The following is a 19,158-nucleotide window of genomic DNA, read 5'->3' as shown; positions in this document are numbered from 1 at the left end:
AAAATATATGCATAAACAATAATTGAACTTTATTTTTGTTCGGGTTCTGCCTTACATGTATTTAGATGTTGTGGTGAACTCGCTATTCTTTGAAGAACCATGTTTATTTTGTCCTGGCTGGGTACACACAAATTAGGCAACTTGTAACTTTCTGACAATTTCATGGTAAGATTAACCCGAACATAAACTATAAATTTTATTCTAAAACAGAAAAAAAAACAAAACAAAATACTGCAAATTGTCTATTGCTTGAAGGAATATAATAGTCTTCCTGCAGGTGAACGTACACATATACACTCGTTCTATGATGATTTCATACATTTGAATATCAATACTTTTTTTTAAATACTAGAAAAAACAAACAATATTTACTGAAATTAGACTTAATTTTAAGTAAAGCTGTCTCTGAACTTAGAACCATGAGAAATCACAATTAGAAAATGGAACTTTGGACAACAGAAAAGAATGATATTTTACAAAACTATTAGATAGCAGGACAATTGTTCTAGTAATATTTGAAACATTGACGATGTGCACCGGTAGGGTTAACTAGTTTTTATATCAACAGTCACAGAGTATTTCCTGTCATAACAGATTGCGGTAAAATATACCTCTACTGTAAAGATGCTGATTTCATGTAATAAAAATCTTTTTATTGTACAAATCAAGATGCAAACTGAGGAGCTACGAATCCGGATCCTGCTTACCGGTGGATTTAAAATCTACCTGACGAGTGTAATAGGACATTACTGACCCATTCATACATACATGAGCTATTAGGTATACTCTCAATATACCAGCTAAAAAAATCAACAGTATTTACACCAGGAATATAACGCATTGTTAGGACTCGTTCTAGCACCTTTTCATCTTTGAAGTATTTTAAATTAATATTCGAGTAAAAATATCACAGTCAAATTAATTGATGAAACAGGGACACGGTAAATTAGTTTGACAACTTTGTTAACTGGTATTTTAACGATTCCCTACTATGTAGATCAGATCTGAATTGAAAGAGTCTTGGTGTTTTTGACTTTAACTCGTCTCTCTCCGGAAAAAGATTCAAAACATCCTGAACCGTTTTCGCAAAGTGGGGAAAACCTAAAAAAACAGCCTCCATGTTTGTTTCCAGAACATGTATCTACATTGTTAAATATATTAAATCGTATTTTCGAGTTTTGAAGAAATACAAGTCCGTAGTTGTCCCCGTATGAAATGCCTAGAACCGTCTCCTTGGGAGTGACGAAGATCTTATACGTTCAACTGTCTGCCGTGAGTTGCCAAGATCTGAACTATTCGTAACCGCCCTTCGATGAGTAGCAAAGATTTAAATTGTCTTAAGCCGTTTCCCTGTAAGTAGTGAAGATCTAAAATGTCCTCGACTCTTTCTTTTGACGGCGAAGATCGAAAATGTCCTCGACCCTCTGTGAGTAGCGAAGACTCTCGATCCTCACTGTGAGTGGCGAAGACTCCCTTTGAATAAGGACTATCTAAAATGTCCTGAACCGTCTCTCTGTGAGTGGAGATGATGCATATTCTAGTATCTGCATTTCATCCGTGGCATCTGATTGTTGTCTTCTATACATAGGACGATTAATATGAGACATGCCATCCGTTCTAAAGGAGTCCTGTAAAGAAAAGTAGAAGGTGCCATTTTCCTTCTTTAAATATATCAAGTAGTCCTTTTAGCATTCAGATCGGTATTTAAGAGAAAACACTACATCAAAATACTATTCATCTCCCACTAAAATCAGCCAAATCGAAACAAATGAAATGTTGCTATAGCATATGTAGACCGGAAAGCATCATTTGTTGGTACTAAGTTTTTTCAACACCATGCATCACCATTACCATAGGAAGTGCCTGAATTATATACGGACGGGTACTGAATACAGTACTGGATGACGAAGTCCACATAATGGAAGTCAATACGAATTTAACCTAAAAGCTTGACCTTACAATCACTGAGAGCCTGCACGATTTCAGTCTGACAGGAACTTGTACAGCTGTGTAATACAAAGCAATGATCTTTTTAATTTCGTATCTTTTACAACATTTTACAAATATTTATAGCTCGCGTCTTAAAGTTTTGAAAAAAAAACTACAAAGAAAAATAAAACTATTAAAGGCATCATCATTTAAAAATATATCAACATGTTCAACTTCGTCCTTTTACAGGCTACACTTGTCTCATACATTACTAAATTATACTCTTAGGCTAGAGTACGTGTTATTCAATGTTCTTTCAGGAATCCTTACCAATTAAAAAGTATATTCCTGAGAGCTGTACCGTGTTTTTTTTTCGACACATACTTTACTGTTTATGTTCTATATATAATTGTACAACAAAAATATGAAGTAGAGATATCTTTATATAATTAACATACATGTATATATTAACAATTCTTTTGTATAGCTCAATCAAATAAGTTTGATTTTGCGATCTTGCGGAAAAAAAACGCTCTCAAGCTAAGGAAGTATTCTATAAACATCAAATTTAAATCGAATTTGTAGTGTGACTATCCAGATCAAAATTGTACAATTACGCTTTGGAACCGAACCCCATGGCCATCTGAGCGGCCGATGATTGACCCAGGCCTGGGTTTCATAGTGATAAATGTAACAAGTTGAGAATTTGCTCAAATCACCACTTTAAAGCAAGAAGGATTTGAGAAAAATCGGCCATGTGAGCTATTGCCATCACTTGGCGTCCGTCGTCGTCGTCATTTACAATTTTTCAAAACTCTTCTCCTCTGACACTACTTGACCAATTAGAACCAAACTTGGTATGAATGTTTCTTGGGGTATCCTGCATATAACTGATAGAGGGACTTTTTTATCCATAGAAAACATGGCCACCGTTACTAAAAATAGAACATAGGGGTCAGACAATAGTTTTTCGCATATATCTCCAAAGGTGTTAGGTTAAGCCAGATTTTAACCAGATAAACGTGTTAAGCATGGTCAGATCGATCTGTAGTCAATTTTTTGTGTTAATCTATTTAGCCATTTTGAAGTTCTTGCACTTTTTCGACGTTTTTTTTGCTATTTTTAATGCTTTTTCTTTCAAAAATATTCTCCTGCAGCTGCATATGACACTACTTAACCAACTAGAACGAAACTTGGTATGAATGTTTTTTGGGCATCTGCAGAGAACTGATGTGGGGATTTTTGATTTGTTGAAAAGTAGGTAAGACAGTAGTTTTTCGCATATATCTCAGAAAAATGTTAGGTTTAGCCAAATTCTTTTTATTGCTGAAATGATCTTTATTATAAGGCCTACAGAAGTCTTCAGGGATCAAAGTTGTTAGACGACTCCTTGTAAGAGTTATTGACCTTAAAATGTGAAAAATGATGTTTTATTTACAGTTTTCAGCCAATATCTTGAAAACTTTGAATTGCTGAAATGATTTTTATGATACGACCTACAAAAGTTTGAGTGAATCAAACTTGTTGAATGACTCCTAGTTAGAAATATTGCCCTTGTAAGGCAAAAAGTTGGGTTTTTAGCAGTTTTCAGTCAATATCTTCAAAACTATAATAGAAAGATTGAACTTTTAAATGGTGAAATGATCCGTATAATATGTCCTAGCAAAGTGTTCCTTGAGTGAAAATTTTCGGACAGCTCATTGTTAAGAGTTATTGCCCTAGAAAGACGAAAAAATAACCAGGTGAGAGATTCAGGTCCTTGGGATCCCCGTGTTACGAAAAAGACCCAGATTAACAGTCCTATAGTGTTTAACTATAAGCCCACGTAGTATATAAGGAGTTGATCTTTGTAAATCGGTCCATCAGAAGCATATACATACCGGAGCCCAAGTGAACCATGTATAAAGTATCAGTGCTGGGAGAAATATAGGTCATAACGGTTGATATGAGAACTTTAAGTGGCCTGCTTAAAATGCCAGTGTATCTTTTGTAGATTAGAACCTTTCATGGCTATGGCAACCATCTTGTTCAAGCACCCTTCCAAGAATGATAAATTTCTTGAACGAAATTGTTATTAAAAATAACAACAGACAGCAGGCGACACTGCCCACAAAGTGAATAATCTCGCATGGACTTTTTGAACCTGGTGAGCTAATTAAAATATTTATATTTTGATCACAAATGGCTTGCAGTTTTTGCAAATGAAGATACATGTATGTTAATGACTATTAACGGAAGCCAATGAGTCTTGTGAGGACATGTGTCGCTTGTTGCCAAGGTATTATAGGATAAGATCAAGCGTCATATGAATTTACAGCAGTTCTTGATTGGTGTCTTTACCAGATGCTCACTTAATTGAAAATTATCAGATAATACATGTAGTATTAATAATATGAAGCAGGTGTAATCTATAAGAGATACTGATATTTTTACAGTTAAACGTCAACTAGGATTTATTTTTCTTCATAATTTACCAAAACTTTAAAATGTGAGCAACATTTTGTTTTTGTTAAAGAATTACAGGTTAACTTCATATCAGACTGAAATTGGGCTCTCGGTGCTTCTTAGGTCAGAGGTTAAACTTGTATTAATTGTCATTATAAGGCCCGTCCTCTATCAAATATAATCTTACAAATTGCAACAGCGACTAATGTTCGTTCTCTGATTGTATTTTACAGGGACGGAGGAATGATTTTTCAAATAGTAGAGTTTGTCATGAAACAAAAGCTTCCGATCCTGGGAATACATCAAATCAAGTAACAACAATGTCATGATAATAATTCAGTCTTCAGTTAAAATGACCGTTTTAAATAGAATATAAGATTTTTCAACATATGCCATTAAGTTTTAAAAAATAACAGTTTAACAGGTGAGACTACACTTGGTACGCCGACCATAAGCTTGGGAGAGTCTATTTTCAGTTATATTCTCAAATACAGAGTTTAAATGCTGATTTTTTAAAACCAATATATACATTGAAATTCTATACTTTCCGGTATTATGTTAACTCGCAATACATAATCCTATTATAGTACACAACATTTATATTCATTTTATGGTTTGGTTATGTTTTTGTTTTTGTTTTTATTTTTGACTGTTACGAGATATAGAAGACTATATCATTTGATTATCTCGACTTGCCAAATTTCTATTGAAATACTAAAATTTACCAAATGCATTATCTGGGAAAAGTAACTAAAAGCCCTTAATGTACATTGAACTAATTGGTGTCAGAAAAAAATATAGACAGTCATTATAAATGACGACAGTACATAATCACACACAGACCTTGGTCTGTTGACAGTAAAATGGATTAAGGTGTAGAGCAGTATCTGCTATTTGACAAAGTACAATAAAATGAATATGTTGATTATTTAAAGCATTATAGGAACCGGGCATTATGGGAATTACCGATGTCCGTAAAAAAGTACGTCCATCCATTTGACTGCACCTTTCTTTGGTTTAGCAGGGGAATGATCTGATATCTGGTATATAGATTCCTGGTTGTAAATGGTACAAGTACACGCTTTTTGGATTGACCGACAATCCATGTCCTGTATTTTACTTTACTTAGTTAATCATAAATGAAATTCGCGTGCGAACTTCATTTATGATTAACTAGTAAACTGGATGGCGAATCTCGCTTGTTTTGTTTCGTTATAAATGTTCTATTTTTACCTGAGAGATATCATCGGGATAGTCAGGAGTGGAGGGTGTAGTAGCTGCAGTTAGTGGGCGTGCTGTCGAGGAGACGGATGCTGTTGACAAGCGTGATATTCTGGAACTTATCGACAATGTTCGTCTGCGGAAGGGTCTCCTCGCTTCTCCATCATCTTTGTCTTCATCGTAGTCCTAAACATAAACGACTCAATACACTTTAATACTATTTAAACAAGACTGATACCGGTAACCTATCTGCACCTTGGTCACTTTTTAAATGCGCAAAACATTACGAGACTTCAGGTGAGAGTTGCAAAGTATGTACTGATGATAGCATATACTGATAAAAAAGAAAATTGCTTGGTTAAACAAGCATTAAGCATTTGTTCACTTTATACACAATAAGCGGTGAACATCTTTGATGTGTATTTAAACACTGCAAAGTTTAAATAATATTGATGTAATATTTAATAAGTACCAGGCTTCACAAAATATTTTTTTCGTCACAATATGTAGTGACGAAAGATGACTAAAGACAGTATGTTTAATATGAAGATAAATATGCAGAGAAGGACAAAAACATTCCAAAGTATAAAAAGTAATAGTCCCATACTTTTGGGGGTTCAATTTACACGAAGCATGCACCGGATCACCGGTACCCCACCCCATTTGTAGAAAAAAACTTTGTTAATTTTTTTCGAGTTTGGTAAAAAAAAAAAAAAGAAGAACCCCCCCCCCTTTCTCTGAAACCACTTTCGAATCTGGATCTCTCCATGCCAATGTATACTATAGAGAATAATACATGGCAAAATCAGAAGAACATGATGTATTGTTTCCACAGAGATTATTCCGACATATCTATGTCAACACGAAGGCCTCTGGTCCGAGAGCTGATATTGATCGAAGGTGATACGGCATGTGATACAGATTTTTTTAATGTACTATACACTTTATCATACATTTAAATAGGTTAGTATTAAAGTATAGAAACTGTCTGAGAGACTCCGCAACGAAAAATGACAGAAAATTCCGAGAAGGGAGCGATAATAACTAAGGTTCTGCCATGTGATAAAGAGGTGTGATAAAGGATAGTCATATTATACGGGTTTGTCGTCACTATATTTTATATTTTTAAGGCTCAAACTGCTGTATCCAAAGGTATAACTATGAACGCGACTAATTTTAATTTTGCAGACGGTCAATCGGCCATTTCATGTTACCCGCGCCTCTTGATTAGAACATAATCAACTAATAAACAAGGCTATAAACGTTGAATCAAAGCAAATCACTTACGTTATCATCCTCAGTTAAAATCATTGCGTTTTCACTCTCCGCAGCTTTCCTTTGGCGAATTTCAACTAAGATCTCTCTGTATTGCTCTTTAAGAGCTTCAATCCTTTTAATTATTTTTTGGTCTTTAGATGAGTGCTTTTGCCGCCCCTCTCCTTCCAGCTGAACTTTTAAATCTTGGATTTCCTGATGTACAACTGCCATTTTCATTTGAAGCTGAAAACATCAAAAATGTAACTATAGTTCGATTTCTTTTTGAGCATGTACAATTGGTATGACTAGTTAAACAAGTATAGGGCCGGTTCACGACAATTTGAAAATGAGGAGTGTCAGCCGAGGTTCCTCAGAAAAAGGGGGTGCTAGGGCATTATTTGCCATTTTTTTTTCAATTTTACACATGAAAATGACAAATTTTCCAATACGAAGGGGGTACTAACCCCGTGCACTCCCTCTGGATCCGCCACTGAAGTACATGTATATGCATTAGTCAGGTATTAAAACACACACGCACCCACACACTACATTGTAACTACAGATCAGCTATTTTGTCAGCATTTTTTGGTTTTAATTTAGTTTGATAATGGGAATGACACACTGTTCCAACTCAAAGAACAAAGATAGGGTGTAAAAATGGGTGTGCCCCAACAAACGTATAACAGAAAAATGAAAACAAAAATGAAGCGAATACTCAAACCGTCGCATTAAAAAAAATATCATTTTTCAATCATTTCCTTGAACTGTTTCAAAATTTTAGGGGACGAAAAATTGTGATTTTAATTTCAGAAGTAAACCTTTGTGGCTGGATAAAAAGTGTTGTCCCAAATTTTGTAATGTGACTGTGACGTCATCAATCTTTATATATGATTTACTCGTTGAATTGTGGTAATTAAATTATAAGGAATGACTTAAATAATAAAATTGAGAAAAAATCAACCATCCAGGAAACAATAAGTAACACTAAAAATTGAACAAAAGGTATACCCTCAAAACTAAATTCCAATTTAAATTGTCAATTTTAAGCTCGAACTCTTCTAGAAAAAATAAGGCGAGTTAACCCAAGTCGATGTTTGTTGGGGTTTAACGTCCGAAAGATTCTGTCAAATTTCTGGTAAATTTTATCCTACGGAGTTGTTTGTTTCAATGTAATGCTTATATTATATGTATGTCCAATAGTACAAAGATTTTTTCTTAAATAGACAATGGATGGCTCAGAAATTCCCTATGAAAGCAACCAAATTTAGGTCACAGAATGAAAAAGAGAGTTGCCTCCCTTTTTTCAACGAATTTTAATGCTTTCTTTATAATTTATCTACAGAAACGATGCATTTGCGATATAAAATAAGTAATTAATTTTTTTTTAAAACAAAATGTGTTATGTGCCACCCGCTGATTGGTATTTGTATGGACACCCTCTTAACGTAAAAATAGTATCACACGGTTTTATTTAGTGTCTACACATCTATTACAAATTTCCAAATGTAATTGTCATATTAGTTGCAATAACGGGGGCCTTTTGCTTCTGTTGGAAGATTCTCTACAAACCACAATTTTATTGTTTATTGGTTTTATACGAGTATAAACATATGTGCCAAATAATTGGCAAGCGATATTGATAATCAAATAATTTCTTTGACAATAATACATCAGTATTACCAAACATTACAACATAACAACACACCTAATGCCATTACCATAGCGACTAATCAAAGCAATAATACAGTATTATGCTTCTATCTTTAGTTACGCCAATCACAGTTACACTGTTAAGTGTCAGTTTTTGTAAGAATCAGGCAAAAGAGGAAAAATCAGAAACATGCATGTCAAAACCCCACCAATCTGACAATATTATTTCACTCAAGGCTACGTTCTCTATTTGAAAAGACCATAATTTAATCTCTGCATCACTGGATTTTCTCAGAAATTTTTCAATAGAATGTTAGAAAAATAAGGTGTTTAACAGATTTATCTGCACCTGAAATTTACATTTTCACCATCATTATACGGATATTCTTTTCTTCTTTCCTTGATTCTGAAGGTGCAAATAGTCAATATAAACTTTCAAAATTGTGGTTTTTTTCATACCACGTTTCACTCACAGTCTGATTCTTACATAGACTGATACTTAATGAAACATTTCAGTGTATATTCTGATTTAGAAAAGGTGGTTTTGTATAAAAGAAAACAGCTACATTAACTGTGAATTACGATGTAGAAAATTATTTTTTCTTCATCTTCTTGCATAAGTAGTTAATATCTCCATTTGACAAGCATCATTAGTGTCGTAACATTACCACCATGACAATAAAATTAGGACAAACGCGATGCCATAAATCTAACTTCTCATTTGTTCGCGGTAATATACCTTCCTCTATTGTCTACTGTATCATTTATCCTGTCTGTCTGCCCATCTGCCTTTCAATAAAACCACAAATCGTGAAAAAATAAACGTTGCGAAACAAATGATCGGAGTCGAGAAAAATTCAGTTTTGATGTTGATGGTCGATGGAGCAAAACTATTTTCAGATGGTTTCTAAAGAAGAGAAGTTAGTACACACTGCAGCTTTATATGCAAGTGCTAAATTAACCCCAAACTATTCGATGGATGTTTAGAATATACAACAATATACTTTGAACTAAGGGCAAATCATCGATTCAAAGGATTACTGACTATGATGAAGATTTGTACGAATTCTAAGGCACAAGTATATATTTATAAACCAAATCTGTCTCAAAGTGTGACGGGATATACTTTTTATGAACCTGTTTAAGAAAGTTATGATAATTCAAAGTACTCAAATATAGAAAGTTATACTTAAAATTCACAAAAATGCTCTTTTAATTCTTGCCCGCGGTTAGGTCCTTTATTTCTAAAGGATTGATGCCTCAACCCACAGACAGAAACAGTGGTGGTAAGAAACTGTGATTTCAACAAGAAATAATATAATCCCAATTTCCATAAGATCACAAATATATATTCATGATGTTTGTGGTAACAATGACATAACACTGCTATACCTTACATTTATAGTGATCATATGAAAACAGCAATATAATGCTTCGCAAAACACAGCTCGGTACGACCGTAGAGGTAGAGTCCTGTGCAGTTGGGACACGTATAAACTGAATACTTAAAATTGACACAGCTCTAAATGTTGTTAAATAACTTTATAAATTAGCAACAAACTACTGGCAAAATAAATAAGTAATATTTCTGACCCCATTTTGGTCCTTAATTCCTCAATGGTAAGAGGCATAACCCTTTAAATTCATTAAAACATTGTTTTTTTTTTGTAGTATGGAACGTGGTAGTACAGTTTCATGGAGTTTCGTACACTTTAACTCAAGTTGTTGTCAGGAAATCAGAGAAATGTTTGACTACAGTTCCCTCCATGGCTGTGGTCATCACCCCTTAATTCCAATCCAGTCTTGACTTTGATGGTGTGGACCCTTGTGAGGTCCATACCTTAGTTCTATAATAAAGTTTTCTACAATGATTTACATTCTTGTTTTTACCCATATTCCTACATGTACAACCTAGGATTATAACCCCAAAATTAACCAAACCTTTCTTTAAGTATTGAAACCTTGTACAATAGGGTTTGTAAGTCTCGTTATAATTTCAGCTTTCCTTCCGGAATTTTAGATGTAGAACGTATTGAAATCCGAAGGCCGGTCTGCATTTTATTGTTCACTTCCGGGAAATGAAAACGCTGTATCACTATACAAAATCTTCTATTTCTATGCTTTTCTTATTGTTTTTATTCAGTAGAACTAGATATTTGTCATTGTTTATCAGTATTTTTTCACAAAAGTATATTTTGCTTTTAACATATTGAACTCAATGCTATGTTAATGACGAATCTCTATGCATTTGAATGGGAGATGAGGACCCATTCTCATGAAATCACGGAGTCACGTGACGAGACTTACATATCCTATTCCATACATTAGCATGCTGTGGTTGGAAAACAAGAACAAACTATTCGTTTCTTTGCCATGTTTATCCCTAATTCCTAAACGATTCAGGTCATAGCCCTCAAAATCAATCCCAGTCTGACCTTAGTGCTATAGAACATAGTGGTACATGATCACTAAGATCCAAACACTTATCATTGAGTTAAATGCAAATGTAGTTAGGTTTTATTCAATATTAATTTTGTTTTTGGTTTTGTTTTGCCCCTGATTACTAAACGGTTGGGCCAATACCACAAAAAAATCAGTATCAACTCTTCTCTTGTGGTAACACACTTTGTTATTAAATTAATTGAAATCCATCAATTACTAACGATAACTTTTCAAGTTTTCGCATGAAATCCATGTGGACACGGACGACAGCGCCATATGTAGCATTATGTGTATAAAAATGACTTTTCAAAACAAGAAAATCATTTTCATAATATGGGAAACGAATTAAATAGAAGTTAAACAAGGTATTTTAAGGAAAATAACTATTTCAAAAAGTTATACTACAGCTTCTATTCCATAAAAAAAATTCTGAGAAGCTCAAACTGAATTAAGAGTGTAGGTCGCATTCATTTTTCAGTATGTCTAAGCGTCAGTCTCTGTATGGATCAGGCAGCGGGTGAAACTTGGTATAAAAATACATTTTGAAAGTTCAGTTTGATTATTTGCACTCAGAATCAAGGAAAAGACCAGATTTTCCATATCGTTTTGGTAAATTGAGTAATACCTTCATTGAAATGCACTAAAAATGATCATTTTAAGGGCACATAACTATGTAAAAAAACATTTGTCTAACATTATATTGAACAACTTCAGAGCAAATCCAGAGATGCAGAGATCAAATAATGGTCTTTCCAAATACATCTAGTGCAATCTATACCAGTTATCCAGTTGAAAAGTCTAGTGCAATCTATACAAGTTATCTAGTGGATAAGTCTAGTACAATCTATACAATTCATCCACCGGATAAGTCTATTACAATCTATACAATTCATCCACCGGATAAGTCTAGTACAATCAAAACAAGTCATTCAGTGGATAAGTCTAGTACAATCAAAACAAGTCATTAAATGGATAAATCTGGTACAATCTACACACGTTATCCATTGAATAAGCCTGGTACAATCTATACAAGTTATCCAATGGATAATCCTAGTACAATCTATACACGTTATCCACCGGATAATTCCAGTACAATATATACAAGTTATCCAGTGGATGACATTTTGATTAACTGGACTATACCAATATCCCTATAACTCAGCATTGACTTTCTATCAAATAAATTCAATTACAAGCAAGACCAACCTGGTGTATTGTGGGTTCAGCTTTAATTTCATCTTCCAACTGTTGCATCGTTTCCATCTTTTTAGAAAGGTATTCGCCTGGAATTCTTCTGTGAGCAAGCAATTCGGATAGCTCATCCATCTGAAATTTTAGTATTATATTGTATAAAATCCAGAGTATTACTTTCTGTAAATGTTGGCATTGAAGTGCGTCCATAGGTTTCAATACCTACCTACATTTGTATCTATTCATATGCTATATATATTATGAATTTGACAAAAATATACAATTAAGTAACAAGCCATTTAAAAAACCTAACCCGTTCAGATCGACATATTATTTACAACTAATGTCTAAACAACACGGGGCAAATTAAGCTACGGGTAATCTTATCAGGAATCCATACAAAAATTCATATACTAGTCATTATAAACAGTTGTTTCTTCTTTTTTTTTGCGCTATAGGCATTTATATATGTGTATGATTTTTTTGTGTTTGTTTAAAAATAAGCGAGTACGTTTTGCATAAGAAAATATCCATAGATTTCTAAGGTACGTGAAAGCCATTGTCTTTTTGTTAATAAATATATGCATGGAAGGGTAAAAAATGACACAAGATAATACAACCAAGTTTAACATTAGAACTAATTTTAAAAAAGCCGTACCTGAGCAATGAAATCTTTAGTGAGCACCTCAGGATTTGGTACTATGGATCTTTCTGCAGACACCGCCATTCGTATAGACTGTCCGTAACTAAGGAATGATATTCCTATAGCCATGTTGTTAAGCGGAGGAACCCAGTATATCACAGATTTTATTTGTTTTGAGGCAAATGTCAGTGTTCCCTCGGGTCCAGGAATATTAGATATAACACAAGAAAATTTCCCATGTATATAATCCCAAAGTTTATGGAATAAATTTACAGAAAACAAACATGATGTAACCCATATAGCTCCTCTTGTAACATAGAATAAAGCACTGGAGCTAATATTATCCATGACGTGTTTGACATTCCATAGTCTAGGAATAGCACCTTCAGTGTTGGTTGGCAACGGGACGCTGATGAATATAAAATTATTATTTTCAGTTGAGTAATAAGAACAACCGGCATTATAGTGTACTGCTAAAAGGTTATTGATATCATACGGATTCTTAATTCCATTCTGGTTAAAATAATTCCTTATACATCCTGCAGTAACCGACAATAAGACATCATTCATGGTACTTCTCGTTATTTGCTTAATTCGGTTGGCTTTTTCAAGGTCATAAGGCTCTGACCATGTTAAAATTTGTTTCCCTGACATGTGTACATGTTCGCCATGGAACATGTTAAAGTCCTTCTTGATGAATAAATATTTTTGCATAAAAACTAGAGGACCAACAAACAAAGACTTTAAGCTATTCAGAAATATATTTTGGCGGGCGAACTTAAGTTTAGGCGACGTAACAAATCCAGTATCAGCTAGAGATTTTTGTAGAACATACATCAATGAAACGCCATCCATTATGCAGGAACTTAATCGGAGAAAAAGTATTGTGTCGTGATGCTCGCCAAAACCATGTAGTACCTGTATTTCCCACGGCGCCTGGCCAAAAGCTAACGATCTGCAGCTTATTTTAGATATATATTCTTGTAGATCTTCCAAATTTTCTAGTGAAGATGGCATAGAAAAAACGTGATTTTTCATGAGAAAATTTGAATCTTGAACCCATGCAAGACCTGAACACGTAGTTACAATTTTCTTTGTTAATTTTGGGTACATTTTTATTCCCTCGTCATCCTCAGCACAAACTACCCTCGCATTTATTAGATCCCGAATTCGATGTATGTCTAAACCAGTTTCTAATACTAACAAAGCTTGGTAAACATTACTTTGACATTGTTGAAGAGCCATCAGTTCCTTCTTAGATAACAATTCTCCAGCTTGACATTTATTTCCATAACAACAACAACACGAACAAAATTTCTTAATGAAATAACTCAACGGTAAAAGAACACTGAGAAGGACTATGGTCGGACATACTAGTACTAATGAACAAACAATGAATACAATGCTGTAAAATAATCTGCTGCTTTTCTTTGGTACATTTAATGGAGTCAAATGAGTAAATGGTGAGCTTGGAAAACTATGACGTAAACCGTGATAGTTGTATCCTGCTACATGTAAATCTTCCTGACTTTTCTGCAATACATCCATATCTATAGATAAATACTGTTGATTTCGGGAATTCATCCCGGTCATGCTTCCATTAGTAAAATATTCGTTACTGTTATTAAATTCAATTTTTGGATCACTTGTTCGAGGTGGGTTAGTTTTTTTCTCATGTTCTGTTGTAGAGGTCGTAGAAAAACTATGATTATTACAAGGAGTGTTACCGTCGCGACAGGAGTGACTTGTCGCGTTGTTATCTGACCTATTTTCCACCAAATGCTTGTTGTTCCATATTTCATACTTAGAAACGCTGTCGTTGACGTTTCTTGACATTTTCTTAAACGGTCCACCACCTTTGTTTGACTTATTAATGACCTTTCCGTACTCTTTACCAATTGACTGCTTTGGTTTTTCATCCGGGTTATGTCTTTTACTTGTTTTAACGCATTCGTTTGACTGCAGTAGTTTTTCAGTTGACCCATACCTAGAGACAGGTCTTCCTTGTATTTGACTGAGCCTCTTGTTTTCTTCAAATGAATTAGTAGGATCTGAATCTTGGTGTGTGTGCGAATTATGAGAACGTTTAGACAATCTCTTCTTCCTGTCAAGAGAAGCTGTTCTGTTTCTTTCTGTGACAATATCGACTTTATTATCGAGTTGATTGTCTGCGAACGATTTAGACTTGGTAATCGATGTTTTACGAATTGTACCACGGTCATGATTGCTGTTACTTGAATGGTTAATTTCCATTTATAACTCCTCTCATTACTGTGATCTGCTAATAACAACTATATATTTTTCTTAAATATACTTATATTTATGGTACGATAAATATGCAGCATTGTGTAGATAACAAAAACTATAAAAAAAAATGTTGTTATCTACACAATGCTGCACATTTATCGTACTATAAATATAAGTATGTTTAAGAAATAACAATTTTACACCAAACCGTTGAAAACGGACATATGTGCCAGTACATTTAATTGTGGATGAATTTTAACCATGCCACCAAAATGACCAAAGACCTGTAGCAAATTCATTTACAATAAATTTACGCAATTCTCTAGATGTATAAATGGTGGTTGTCGATAACCTTTAATGACCTATTATTAATATCAGTATACAATGTCTGTCAGTCTGTTATGATTCACTTAATGGTCATACTTAAACTGAATTAACTTTTTAAAAAGTTTATTCCAAAATAAACGATTGTCGACAATTCATATATTCTAAAATTAGTCTTCCTGGCTTGGACATTCTGATACCCCTGGTGATATTTTGTACTCCTTGGTCTAAAATCTGCAAGGGTAGAGCTCTCGGGCTCCTTCGGTTTTAAGACTATACACAAAGGCGGCTCTCGTAGCTAGTCAGTGTGCATTTTCGTCGTCATAATGTTTTTTTTCGAGTTTTCTTCAGATAGTAAAGAAGGAGAGCCAAAAACCAAAATTAAGGCACCGTTATGATGCATCTTCGGTGTTTATGGGAGAGAATAATCAAGGGAACCAAGATTCTAGCGGAAATTAAAAGAATGTAATCCTGGGTCAAAGACCAGACATGGAAAATTAACACACACAACAACGAACATAAAATAACTAAAATAACGCATACAAAGTAACAAAAGTAAACGAGCAACTCGGACGCCACTAAAAACTGGGAGCATGGACCAGGTGTACCGGTAGGGTAAGCGTCCTCTGCTTTTCTAGAAACTCCCGTCGAGTTGGAGTTTTACAAAAGAGTTGAGTTGATTTACCATATCCTAACACAGTTTATTTATAGTGTTAGTTTTATAATCTTACAGTTCGTATTATTGATGAAATATTTGAAATACGAGACATACTTATGCTTGCAGCATATTTTTTAGCGGACCGAAACGGTGAAATTAGAAGTTCTGTAATCGAAATAACCAAAATATCTCAAATGTAAGTAGTAAGCAGTTCTAAAGAGGAAAAATAGCACCTACTCACAAGAACTGCTAATTGCTTATCATTAAACTAGCTGTTATGCATTATCTCACAAACATAATAAAACCATCGTTTATGTATCAAACATGTTTTTGAATAATGAAATGAATTTTCTATTTTGTTTATCTTATCAGTAAATTCTTACCTTGAATTCTCGGGCATTAAAGTGTACGAATGTCACTGATCATAATGCTTAGTATCCATAAGGCTAAGTTGCGGTAATAATTGGGCTGATCCATTTTGGAATCTGGTGGGTGATGAGCTTCAGCTATTGATCCAACTGATGTTCTTCTCGCTATGTTAGTTGTGTGCTGGATCGATATCAATATAAAAACTGACATTTATATTGTAGCAAATAGTATGAATTAACACACTGTATAATAAAGTTAACTCAATAGACACGGAGACAATTATCAACTGACCGCGCCCCGTGCAGGTCCGGGTGCTAAAATAATAGGCCTGCAGCAGCGCTAAGCTTGTCGAAAAAGGCGACTAAATAGTGCTCAGAACCTTAGCCGGGGGCTAGGGCGCTCTGCCCACAGAGCAACTGGGATGTGTGCCCCAGGTGGTGGAATGGGGTACCCCTGGTGTGTTACATGCTGGGATTGTCAGGCTATAATACGGAAAACCTGACCGCAAACCATAGTGGTGCACCGTGTTGGGAAAGATGCCACGTTCCTCGCACGTAAAAGAACCCTACTGTGGTATTCTCCCGGAGTAGGAACCATAGGGCTCCGCCACAGGAGGCTAAATTGCCCGACCCTACCCACCTCTCCCTATTTCCAGTGGCAATCAAAATTTGTCGACCCCATTGTCCTTGTGTCCCATCCCTTTTTCATTTCATCATCATTTCATGTTCATTTTATCATCAATTTCATGTTCATCGTCTGAATATAGCTGAAATAGTGCTGCTCTGACGTTAAACCCCAACAAACAATCAACTGACCGCTGTACCAACACTGTATAACAACGAACGAAATGCGTACATTTAATATAAAGCACAATGCACGTGCGGAAAATGCCATCTATTTCATATATTTCTAGCCTGTCATTTGAAAAATCTTGATGACAACTATAATGATGAACTGTACGCTAGTTGCTTATGTAGAAGATTAACCGTAATAAATTGGCTCGGTCTGACCAATTCAATGGAGAGTGATATTGCCTGAAACTGTGCTAATTAATGGTTCGAGTCGCAGACAAGGGCATTATCAGAGTGGAAGGCAATGCCACTTAACCTCAGATAGTCATTTTATCGATAATATGCCATTTACATAAGCAACTGTTGTGTTTTATTTCATTGAAGGATATTACCATGTGTGGTAATACTCTCTTGACAATTAAATGCACATTAGTGCATCAGTTCTTGGACTACTTACGTGTGATCATGTTTAATCAGTAAGAATAGCTCATTCTTCCCTGAAATGAACCAAATATGAATGATAGATAGTGGTTAAAGAAGAATTAAATCTTAGACCATGCATATTTTGGCAGGAAATTTACCACCGTTCAAATTCCGTTTTATTTCACCCTGCAGCAAGTGATCTTCCATTAATATTTCTAAATAACAAACCTCTACTTTAACCATTATCAAAACTGTTATCAATTGTTGCAGTGAATGTATATTATGGTGTTAACTATTTCTGAGTATCAAACTTTCGTTTGAAGTATTAGATCGGATTTATAACTTTCAAGATTCGTATGATTCTGTTGATAGTTATGACTTTTCTACTCTTTATACATCACTGCCACTTAAACTTACTAGAGAAAAGTTGTTTAAATACTTTTTATATATAAATCTGGTTCTCAATTCTTTTCATGTATAATGACTAGAATGCTTTTTTCAGTGATTTTAGATGGGGTAAATACACTAACTTGACATATCAAGATATTATCAGTGCATTGATTTTTTTTTATTTGACAATAATTATATATTCGTTTTTTTAATAATATATACAGACAGATTGTTGGCATTCCAATGGGAACTAATTGTGCTCCTCTAATAGCTGATTTACGATTCACAGTTCATGCAAGGCCAAACTCTTTAAAGATCCTTCAAAAACAAACATGATCTAATGTGTAAATATAGCAATTCTTTTTGGTTTCTTGGGGATATTTTGGCCGTTAATAATCTTAACTCCGAAAACTATAATTAAGATATCTTCACAGCTGGTCCGTTTTGTTTGTATTTGTAATAAAGTGCATGTCAGATTTTAATGAACGCAACAGATTCCTTCTAGAAAAACTAGAGTAGCGATTCACAAACTTCGGAACACATTCATTAAGCTTTTTTTTTGCCGTTACCAAAGTTTGATACAAAAATATAATACTAGGTGCCCTTGAAGGTACTTAATTAAAATTGGTGTTGCTCATCTAGTTTTTTTTTTTATGGAAATACGGCTCTACAAAACATATTCTTTCAAACAAAATCCGATGGATTTACCAACTACCCAAAATAGATTTATTATTGGTAAAGAATACTATTTTCAAATCATTGTCTATTCTTTGAGCCTTGTGTTAAAAATACAGACATTCGTATCAGTATTTAACTTTTTGTTTATTTTTGCAGAAGTATCATCGTTCAGTTCCGTGGATTTTGTTACTTTTGTTGTCGAGGTCTTTCAGAGCTTACTTTAAGGTTTGTTTACACTTATTGAAGACCATTCGGTGATCTCTGTATTTACTATTTTTACAAAGGTTATACGGTGTTGCATTTGAAGCGATTCACCATACCTGTTCATTTTCTATGATTGCAAAACCACGACTGACTATGTCCTAAATATGGACGTAAAAATGGGAACTGTTTCTGGGCATCGTTGAAGGCACGAATCACGTCGCTTCAAATGGTTCTGTGCATGCCTTTTCAGTTTAAGACAGGTTTTCAATATATACACCCCTTTTCATTACACAGGC

General features: G+C 34.4%; 1 protein-coding gene across 3 annotated transcripts; it reads right to left on the bottom strand.

Moving 5' to 3' along the window:
• Positions 1–183: 183 nt before the first annotated feature.
• On the bottom strand, positions 184–16,532 carry LOC148613566 (uncharacterized). 3 transcript variants are annotated; one of them, XM_088586950.1, is made up of 6 exons: positions 16,391–16,532; positions 12,794–15,059; positions 12,151–12,270; positions 6,883–7,095; positions 5,608–5,781; positions 184–1,628 (listed from the first exon to the last, which is right to left on the bottom strand). In XM_088586950.1, exons 2-6 carry the CDS (start codon positions 15,029–15,031, stop codon positions 1,491–1,493), a joined length of 2,883 nt encoding a protein of 960 aa, XP_088443076.1. In that variant the 5' UTR covers positions 15,032–15,059; positions 16,391–16,532; the 3' UTR covers positions 184–1,490. The 3 variants fall into 3 exon arrangements, with proteins under 3 accessions (XP_088443076.1, XP_088443079.1, XP_088443080.1); XM_088586953.1 differs by having other exon boundaries at positions 12,794–15,069; positions 16,391–16,525; XM_088586954.1 differs by having other exon boundaries at positions 12,794–15,056; positions 16,391–16,525.
• Positions 16,533–19,158: the final 2,626 nt, after the last annotated feature.

This window comes from Perna viridis, chromosome 6 (assembly GCF_037379345.1).
Source record: "Perna viridis isolate PV_CMFRI_1.1 ecotype Kerala chromosome 6, ASM3737934v1, whole genome shotgun sequence".
In the NCBI taxonomy this organism is placed as follows: Eukaryota; Metazoa; Mollusca; class Bivalvia; order Mytilida; family Mytilidae; genus Perna; species Perna viridis.
The sequence above is the reverse complement of the archived record's forward strand: the minus strand, read 5'-3'. Positions and strand labels throughout refer to the sequence as shown.

Coding starts and splice junctions, on each gene's coding strand:
- LOC148613566 (XM_088586950.1), bottom strand. CDS start 15,031: ATGGAAATTAACCATTCAAGTAACAGCAATCATGACCGTGGTACAATT. Junction 7,096..12,150: donor CTGAACCCACAATACACCAG/GTTGGTCTTGCT, acceptor TGATGTTTTCAG/CTTCAAATGAAAATGGCAGT. Junction 1,629..5,607: donor ATCCCGATGATATCTCTCAG/GTAAAAATAGAA, acceptor TTTTCTTTACAG/GACTCCTTTAGAACGGATGG.